Below are 10,698 nucleotides of genomic sequence, written 5' to 3'. Positions count from 1 at the left end.
GAATTCCAGAACGTTGTTTGAATGTTTGAAAATTCTAGAATGGAATGTTCGTCAACATTCTAATGGAATGTTCGTTAACATTCAAAATCACATTTTTGAAAGTTCTAGAATGTAATGTTCGCCAACATTCTAAATCACATTTTTGACAATTCTAGAATGAATTGTTCGTGATAATTCTAAATCACTTTTGTCTGACAATTCTAGAATGGAATGTTCGCCGACAATCTAAAAGCAATGTCTGACCATTCTAGAATGGAATGTTCGTCAACATTCTATAACACATGTTTGACAATTCTAGAATGGAATGTTCACCAAAATTCTAATAGCAATGTCTGACCATTCTGGAATGGAATGTTCGTCAACATTCTACATCACGTTTGACAATTCTAAAATGTAATGTTCGTCAACATCCCAATAGCAATGCTTGACAGTTCTAGAATGGAATGTTCGTCAGAATTCCAGAACGTTGTTTGAATGAAAATTCTAGAATGGAACTTTCCTGAACACCATAAAATGAAACGTTTGAAAATTCTAGAATGGAATGTTTGTGATCATTCTAGAATGGAATGTTCTTCAACATTCTAAATCACATGTTTGACAATTCTAGAATGGAATGTTCGCCAACATTCTATAAACAATGTTTGACCATTTTGGAATGGAATGTTCGTCAACATTCTAAATCACATGTTTGACAATTCTAGAATGGAATGTTAGCTGACATTCTAAAAGCAATGTCTGACCATTCTGGAATGGAATGTTCATCAACATTCTAAATCACATGTTTGACAATTCTAGAATGGAATGTTTGCCAACATTCTAATAGCAATGTCTGACCATTCTAGAATGTAATGTTCGCCAACATTCTAAATCACATTTTTGACAATTCTAGAATGGAATGTTCGTGATCATTCTAAATCACATTGTCTGACAATTCTAGAATGGAATGTTCGCCGACATTCTAAAAGCAATGTCTGACCAATCTAGAATGGAATGTTCGTCAACATTCTAAATCACGTTTGACAATTCTAGAATGGAATGTTCGTCAACATCCTAATAGCAAGGCTTGACAGTTCTAGAATGGAATGTTCGTCAGAATTCCAGAACGTTGTTTGAATGTTTGACAATTCTAGATTGGAATGTTCGCCAACATTCTAAAAACAATGTCTGACCATTCTAGAATGGAATGTTCGTCAACATTCTAAATCACATGTTTGACAGTTCTAAAATGGAATGTTCGCCGACATTCTAAAAGCAATGTCTGACCTTTCTAGAATGGAATGTTCGCCAACGTTCTAAATCACATGTTTGACAGTTCTAGAATGTAATATTCGCCAACATTCTAAATCACATTTTTGACAATTCTAGAATGGAATGTTCGTGATCATTCTAAATCACATTGTCTGCCCATTCTGGAATGGAATGTTCGTCAACATTCTAAATCACTTGTTTAACAATTCTAGAATGGAATGTTTGCCAACATTCTAAAAGCAATGTCTGACCATTCTAGAATGGAATGTTCGTCAACATTCTAAATCACATTTTTGACAATTCTAGAATGGAATGTTCGTGATCATTCTAAATCACATTGTCTGACAAATCTAGAATGGAATGTTCGCCGACAATCTAAAAGCAATGTCTGACCATTCTGGAATGGAGTGTTCGCCAACATTCTAAATCACATGTTTGACAATTCTAGAATGGAATGTTCGTCAACATCCTAATAGCAAGGCTTGACAGTTCTAGAACGGAATGTTCGTCAGAATTCCAGAACGTTGTTTGAATGTTTGCCAATTCTAGAATGGGATGTTCGCCAACATTCTAAAAACAATGTCTGACCATTCTAGAATGGAATGTTCGTCAACATTCTGAATCAAATGTTTGACAGTTCTAAAATGGAATGTTCGCCGACATTCTAAAAGCAATGTCTGACCATTCTAGAATCGAATGTTCGCCAACATTCTAAAGCTACGGTGGCCCTGAAGTGCAAAACGCTAACGCAAAAGAGAAAACACGAACGCAAAAAAGAAAACACAAACGCAAAATAGAAAACACAAACACAAATGAGAAAACATGAACGCAAAAGAGGAAACACGAACGCAAAAGAGAAAACACAAACACAAATGAGAAAACACGAACGCAAAAGAGGAAACACGAACGCAAAAGAGAAAACACGAACGCAAATGAGAAAACACGAACACAAATGAGAAAACACGAACGCAAATGAGAAAACACGAACGCAAAAGAGGAAACACAAACGAAAATGAGGAAACACAACAACATTAACTCTAACGGAAGAGGTAGGTACCTTCGGGTGGCATGACTTGACGCTGATTGGACGACGTCACTGCCCGTCTCTTTACCAGGAAGTAAACATTTTTTTCCTTCTTTGCCCGCCAAGCAGACAGAGCAGTCATGAGTTGTGCAGTCTAGTCTAGCGATAAAAGTTACGGTGGATAGAGAAATAATAATGTATTGCCCGAAGTGCGGAAAAAAGTTGACTGAAAAGCCAAGGCCGAATTTTTGTAGCGGTTGTGGCTGGAGGCTTCAAGAAATTCCCGAGGACACCAGCAGACCTCCTGGTATGTTGACCAACGAAATGGGTTTGTGAGGACCATAGTTTACCATTGTGAGCTAGTTAGCTCGTCGGCCACCCAGCCAGACATGACAAAACACATGCATGCACATTTGTGCATGTAAACATTCTATATGCATCATAACTAGAAGGTAACTGGGTCTCCCCAGCTCAAACCCAGTCTGAAATCTATCTATGGCTAGCTTACAATGATTTGTTAAGAGTAGCGTCTTAAAATTGGCAAATACATTGCAGGCATCTAGAATGCAGGCAAGTAGCTAACTGTCGATCAGCACCCGACATAGAGTGGTTTTTGAACGGCCACTTCTTGCCGATATTTTACCAACACGTGCCAGATAGGCTATTAGGGGTCTAATACGCCGTTCAGCTGTGTGCCCCCTAAATCAAAAACATACTCCGGTGCTACTGAGCATACGTGCTTATAATTAAACTTATCATACATTTCCTAATTCACAAATATAGGCTAATCCGCTCTGTTTAGGCTCCCTCAGTCCTCCCTCAATCGACAATTAGCGCAGATAAATTCAATTGTAAACAGATAAACTGGCCAGTTTGCTGCTAAACTTAAGTCAGTGGGGTTTTTATGAAGTGTACAGTAGGTCTCTGATGGAGATCAGTCTCTGCCTCCATTGCGGAACTTAAGTGTTAATAATGATTAAATGCTTGAATGACAGGTTAAAGATATAAAACAAAAAGTAGTCTTAATTTGCAGGCCCCCCAAAGAATGCACCGGAGATCTTGTTTTGCAATGCAATTTCAAGAAAAAAATAACGGTACACTAAAATAATGTAGGCTAGCTGTGTGCACATTGATAATAAAATTAAAGCAAATATTTAAACACAAAAGCTGTTTTTGAAGTAATAATCACCTCATCATGCAGTAAATGATAAAGTAATTCAATAACTTTTTAATGAAGTAATTAGTAATTTGCATGAATTTGCTGTATTTTAAAAACAGTGAATCTGAATTACATTTTTTAATCAATTGACAGCACTGCTATATAGTGATTTAACAAAGTACCAGCAACTCAGATTTGTTGCAGTATTTCATATGTAATTTTAGAGTGGCTAGAAATAGATTCATTCTCTAAAGAGAAGATATTGTGCAGTATTGCTATTTTCTGTTCTGCATGTTGGTTAATGTTTAACACAGTTTTCATTGCCTCCCTCTACTGCCAGAGACCCGTGAATCTGATCAAACCCCAACCCTTGCAACCTTTCTGGAATATAGAAAGAAAAAATCAGAGGAGAGACAAAAGTTTTCCTGTGGAAAAATGGGGGCAAAGAAAAAACTGAAAAAGAGAGTTCAGGTAAGATAATTATGACCCTTCAACCCATGCTGACTTCTTGTTGATGTGCCTCCATCCTCTCTGTCCTCTGACAGCCATCATACTTTCTTGTATGAAGCCATCATGCAAAATAAATGTATTAATGTGAGAAATGAAAAGACGCATACTAATTGGCATCAATTATAACTATATAATTATTATAACTATATAACAACACTTACACATCCTGTTTTTACTTTTGAATATATTTGCCTATTTTTGAGAGATACCTGAATATATTTTTGTATCATGTTGTTCTTTACATAGCAACTGTTGTACTTATCATTTAACCTTGATCAAGACCTTGATGATAATTGTTATCCTACAAATCTTCAGTTTGCTATTTTTTATTTTTATTTATTTTTGTCCCTCTGGGTAATAGCAAAGGAATTAATAAAGATTCATTTTGAAATCATATTATAAATGTAACATTTACAAACCTCATAACAGAAACAACCTGTTTTATTACAGTGCTCTTCAAACATTCCCTCCATGAGTCCCTATCTTTTATCTTACAGATAAATGTTGGCTTGATGACAGTGCAGAAGGGTGGTATGAAGCCACAACGTGGGAAAAATATTTCCCTGACAACAGACCCTGACACCACTGCCCCAAGTTTGCTTACCCAGGCTGTGAAAAAAATGGGAGACTTCAATAAGAACTTGGGCGAGGGACCCTTTAAACTTCTGTATCCAGATGGCTCGGAAGTCATTAACATCCCTGGGACACAAAAACCATTCACTGTAGAGCAATATAAGGAAGAACTAGGCAGACCATATCAGAGAAAGGGAAGAGGGACTTTGAAAAAGGTAATTTTTGATGTTGGCCAAGTCAGTATTTGATGCAACGACATTTTGACTTGCTGCACTGGTGTATGTTTGTGTAGATCAATCAGAGATAACCTTATGCAGAAAGTCCTATTTTTCCCTTTGCAGTGTAAGTTATTAATAGTGGTAAGTTAGTAGTGCAATAGTCCCCCTAGCTTGAAACGTCTGATATTTTGTCTGTTTTACATGTTGGAAATAGGGGGTCCACACATTTTTCTCTTTTTGAATCAGCATTTATCATGTACATATATGGGGAGTGTTAACATTATAGTAAATAAAAATTACGTCAATAAGATGCTTGCAATAATGAATAAGAGTGGCTCATGGTTTTACTTAAAAAAATATGAATATTTTAAAAGTAACTATTACCAGAACCAGAGTTGGTTCTTTTGCTGAAACTGGATGAAGTTGGATCTCTTACTAATGTTTGTCTTACCCCTCTTTCTGCAACATTAAACCCAAACTTCCCCTAAAACAGGATTACCAGAGTAAGAAATATCATTAAACCTTCTTTGAAATACTGATCCATTTGTTTTATCAGTTGCTAGTCCCTGTTTTTTTAGCATTGGTCTAAGCCAGTTGGGTGTTGCTGATATAGGTTTTCATTTATGTATTTATTGACTATTACTTGATTATTGAATACAGTCAAGTTCAAAACTAATTTCAATTGTTTGTGTCTTGCAGTTGGAGAATTGTCAGACATTTCTGACTCTGACTCGGAAATTGTGATTAAAACTTCTACCGAGTTTGATCTCGCTGACACGCTGGTGAGATAACTTTGAGAAATTTGAAACATTTGAACCACAATGTGTTCTTATTGTTATTACTGTATTGTTGTTAGAGTTATGATTGTCATGTACTTAACCATTATGAGTTTTGCTGTGGCAGAAGCACATATTTAAAGTGCAGGTTTGCCACTGGCTAGTATATACTGTAATACTATAACCCTATGCCCATCTATGTGAAGGCGTCATTGCTGTTGTTTACTTTAAAGCAGTAGATGTCAGCAGACTTGTACAAAGCAAATCTTTTAATTATTTAATTTAATTTGACCTTTAAAAAGTATGTTTCTCAATACAGCCATACCAACCCCTGCATGAGAGCAGTCCTGTGCACAAAGAGCCAGAAACAGTGTAAGTAGTATATTTACAGATGTATTTAGTTGCTTATTTCATCATAAGGTATACACTTTGTTCTGTGGTTTGTGGGTATTGGGATATGTTCATTACATTCTTATATTACTATTGTGATATCTATGCTTGTTGCAATATTAGCAATATATTGTCATTGGACACCATTGTGCACTCTTTCAGGAATTGCACTGGGGAGCAATCACCTACGACTAAAGTACATGAGGTAATAAACTGTTTTAATAGTAAAATAGTAGAGCAGGAACACTGCATGTTGGCCTCATACTTCTAGAACTTTTGATGACAAAATAATAGATGAGTTCACTTATAGGCAAATAACTCAAGTAAGGCCTGATGGGCATAAATGCAATGGTCTGGTTAATTTAATGTCATTGATATAAAAATCTGACAGGCAAAGGCATTAACTAACTAACATATTTGTTGCTGTATTTTAGAATTAAACCCCTGCCACTATAGATGGATCATACTAGGAATAGAACATTAGATGATCATAGATGCACAAAGAATTCCCTTCAAATATCATATTTCAAAATCAGCTTAACATAATGAAGCCAATACAACAAAAAGTGCCTCAATTTGCAAGCATTTTACTGTTTTTCCAGGTAAAGGAACAAAAAAGTTCATCTCTTGACATCTAGTGTCTGTAGTCATACCTCTATTGAGTTAGCCTACTGAGGCAGTAACATTACTATCTCATTATCGCTATCTGGTTAAGTGCTTTTTAAAAATGTAGGTCTTACTTGTAGGTTATAAATTTGGATACGGAGGATAATGGTCCAAGTACCTCAGGATATTGCGCAGTCGAGAGCTCAAGCTACAGGTGTGCTTTTTCATATAGATAGACAGATAGTACTGTGCAAAAGTCTACTACTAGCCTACTAGCTTTGATACAAACAGATCATATAGGAAATACAGAGATAAAATTTATAAAACACAATCTCAAAACCAAATGGCCCTTACAAGCACATGTCAGTATTTAGTGTGACCTCCCTTGACACGAAGCACATCTTGAACTCTTTTGGGGAGACTGTCCTGGAGTTTTTTTTTTTTTTTTTGAAGTAATCTTCAAATATGTTATAGTAGGCTTTTTTCAGCACTTCCTAGGGTCCTTCTTTAAATTTAGACTGTGTTTTTTTATTTTCTCTGACCAGGTGATGTCATACTGCCTCTGTTATATTCAGGTCTGTACTCTGGAGAGGCTTATCCATGATTGTCAGTATTGATTGGCAGTTTTTCTCTCAAAATATGACTGAGAGATTTAACTGAGAATTTAACTGCAATAGCAGTGTTCTTTGGATCATTATCATGCTGAAAAATCAAGCCATTCCCGATCAGGTGCTTTCCAGAAGTAATGCTGAATTAAAATCTTTTTGACCTTATCAGCATTCATGACGCTGCCTGATCCTGAGTCCACTCCTTGCCAGACTTCGTCTGGTCTCTCAAAGAAAAAAATCTCAGAAACTCCTCATCAGATTCTGAATTCTTTTTTTTTAGGTTTAGGGTGTTTTAAGTTTAAGGTAGTCAGGTTCCTGCTGATGTTTGAAGGGTGAGGGGAGGTCACATAATACTTGGTTATTAGGCCTATAGAAGCTGTTTTATAAAGTTTTTTCTTTTTACTACATACACAATGTCTGTATTTTATGGTTGTATTCTAATAAAGACACTGACAGATAATTACACATGGTCACTATGGCATTGCTAAAACAACAAATCTAATGGTGGCCTAAGACTTTTGCACAGTACTGTGTATATATCTACTGTATGTGTGCATATATTAATAATATTATTTTTGGTTTTTGGCAGTTCTCCCCGTGTACTTATGTTTTGTATTTTGCATTTTGCAGAAACTACACAGACATTTTTGCTCCCATCATCATCGATGAAGATGATGATGATGATGATGATGACAACGACGATGGTCTCATTCCTCAAGACACAAATGATGTGTCGCCAGAAGAACCTTTGTGAGTCAGTTAAGCACTATCAGGGAAAGATTCAGTACTAGTTTCGACGTAAAATGTAATCTTTGAATTTGAATTTTCAGTAATTGAAATATGATATGCCAGTTTGCTTAGGTGTGCCTATAACTGCTTGTGGTAGTTCATGCTGAGAAGGATGTTTTTGTCTGTTGGATTAACAACAGACAAAAAGTATCTTTTTGTTGTAATATTATAGGAATTAATCAAGTGTCAGAAAACAGTGAATATTTAATGTAATTTTGTGTTTCAACAGTAGTCACTTGAGTATACTTTGAACCTCCTGAAGTTACTTTTTTTTTCTTCCAGGAGTACCAGTGTACAGGCACCTGAAATCATCGCTAATTTGGCGCTTGCCATTGACCACAAGAGCGTGAGCAGGTTCAATGTGTCAAGGTCAGACATATGGGATGGAGCTGTTCAGGGATTTCGACGTAGCTCTTACTCGGAAAACAGCGACATGTTTGTCAAGTTTACTGACGATGCTGGATCCATGGAAGAAGGACTCGACACAGGTGGCCCGACCCGGGAATTTCTCACGCTCCTCATCAATCGTCTGAGGCATCGCCCCATCTTTGATGGACCACTTCAAAGCCGTTACCTGGTGTACAATGCCACAGGTGGGTTTTTTCCTCATGGGAGTTTCTCTGATTTTCTCAGTATCTGTTTATATGTCAAGTTGTTTTGGATTTATATGAGCTGATATGAATATGAATTAACCCTACTTCCTCTGTACCCTACATAACAGCTGTCAGGGAAGCTGAGTACTTTTTAGCTGGAAAAATGATTGCTGTGTCCATCGTACATGGGGGACCAGCACCACATTTCCTATCAAAGGACTTTGTGAACCACATTGTAGGGAAGCCAGGTTTCAGCGCCACTGTTGATGATATTACAGATGAGGAGATAGGGAGAGTTCTGCGTCAGGTAGGAAATGGTCTTGACTCATAGAGTGGATTTATTAAGAGGACATATGAAAATAGTTTTACAGTGAAGCTATTCTCAAACCAACAGACCAGATATATATCACTCTTAAAAGGATGGATTTCTATTTCTGTCTGTAATGAACAAAGTGAAATGATTTCATGTCAGCTGTCAGTGTTTGGAAAGTTTTCAATAAGCCAAATTTCTAGTTGATTTTAAGTTCAAGTCTTTTTAACAGGTTGAGAAAGCAGAAACAGAGGAATCTCTGCAGAATTTGGTTTTGGAAAACAGCACCATGTTCCAGACTGCTGGATGTTTCCGACCTGTGAAAACCTCTGACAAGCGTGCACTCGTGCAGGACTACCTCAGGTGGTACGTCATCGACAGAAACCACAGTGTCATTCAAAGGTAATGCTTGTTAAAACAAAATGTCTTTGCTATTATTAACCCAAAAACACATTGGACATTTTTAGCCAATTACTCACAGTTACTTGCCAGTTGCTTATCATAGCAGCTATGGGTAGGTTGTGAGATAAGGACAGCTAATTTTAAAAGCATCACTGAATGCAGCAATACAGAGTAAAATTGTGGATTTAAAAGCTTCACTCTGGAACAGTAATTTTAATTTTAGCCGTTTCTTACATGATCACTTTTCTCAATAGATTCAAAGATGGACTTTCAAGTCTCCAATTCTTAGCTGCACTACAGCAACATTCAAGTGTGCTGTCCCCTCTCCTGTACTATTCTGCCAAGAACTTGACAGCCTCAGATGTTGAGAGCATGTTCCGTCCAGACCTCAGTCCTGCAGGTAGCAACAGGCGGCAAAAGGAAGGCCAAACACTAGCATTTTGGGCGGACTATCTCTTGGACTGTGAAGGTTAGTCAAGGCTCTTTTGATATAGATATATCTAAGTACTTTAGTAGTGTTTGTTTATCTTGTATCTGCATTTAATTGTAAAATAGGAGACAGATGCTTCACTTGATGTAATTTAAAGATAATGCTGGGTCAAAAAGTGGATCATAATGTTGACTTTATCCCCTTAGAGAAAGTGACGGCTGTGTCCCTGGGGGATGTCATGATGTTTGCCACGGGTTTGGCTTCCATTCCACCTGCAGGACTCACACCTTTGCCACGCATTGAGTTCTTGACAGATTCTCCTTTTCCAATTGCAAACACGTGTGCCAACACCATAAAGTTACCAATCCTGGACTCATACAGTCTTTTTTCCATCAACATGGACTTTGGCATACAAAATGCACCAGGGTTTGGTTTTTTTTAGCCCCTTTGGACTTCATGGACTGACATGACATGTGCATTGTAAAAATGTTAAGGCCTGCTGCAATGCCAATGTTTGGAAAACATTTTGATTTTTAATTTTTTTTTGGCATTTCAGGTTCAAGCCAAAATTTGAGTTTTAGACACATTAAGTCATGTCCCTGTGTTACAAGAGGCTCACCAATAAAGCTTTTGGTAAACTCTCAATGTCTGTGCATTTTTCCCTGAAACACATACCCTTTTGATGATAGAGTGTATATACAAATGATTTAGTTTATTAATCATGTACCAAAAATGTACAGAATCTCCTGTTAACAAACATCATTGTGTCACTTGTTCACATCAAAACAGCAGTGTCTCATTTCTTTGAACAAGTTGCAAATGCTTTGGTACATCCATGCAAAATATTATGTACAATTCTCTGTTGAATAGTCTCACCTCCCACAACATTTATGCATTAGTTCTTTGTCTTCACATGCAAAATGGTTAAACAAGTTGTCATAATAGTCAAGCATATTTCTACATTTCCATTGGACTTTTTTTTCTAAACTTGTCCTGAATTGGTAAATTGCTCCCAGGTGAATCTTGACTTTTTGTAATGAAGGGAAATGTGTGAAGCATTAG

The 10,698-nt window shown here is 36.8% G+C and overlaps 1 protein-coding gene across 1 annotated transcript; it reads left to right on the top strand.

Annotated features, from left to right (window-relative positions):
• Positions 1 to 3,866: 3,866 nt before the first annotated feature.
• LOC143339318 (G2/M phase-specific E3 ubiquitin-protein ligase-like) lies at positions 3,867 to 9,680 on the top strand. The gene is made up of 7 exons (XM_076760488.1): positions 3,867 to 3,902; positions 4,439 to 4,608; positions 7,743 to 7,862; positions 8,184 to 8,494; positions 8,623 to 8,801; positions 9,037 to 9,206; positions 9,461 to 9,680. The coding sequence occupies exons 1-7, from the start codon at positions 3,867 to 3,869 to the stop codon at positions 9,678 to 9,680; spliced, it is 1,206 nt and encodes a 401-aa protein (XP_076616603.1).
• Positions 9,681 to 10,698: the final 1,018 nt, after the last annotated feature.

This window comes from Chaetodon auriga, chromosome 20, assembly GCF_051107435.1.
Source record: "Chaetodon auriga isolate fChaAug3 chromosome 20, fChaAug3.hap1, whole genome shotgun sequence".
Lineage (NCBI taxonomy): Eukaryota > Metazoa > Chordata > Actinopteri > Chaetodontiformes > Chaetodontidae > Chaetodon > Chaetodon auriga.
This window is presented reverse-complemented; position numbering and strand designations above follow the sequence as displayed.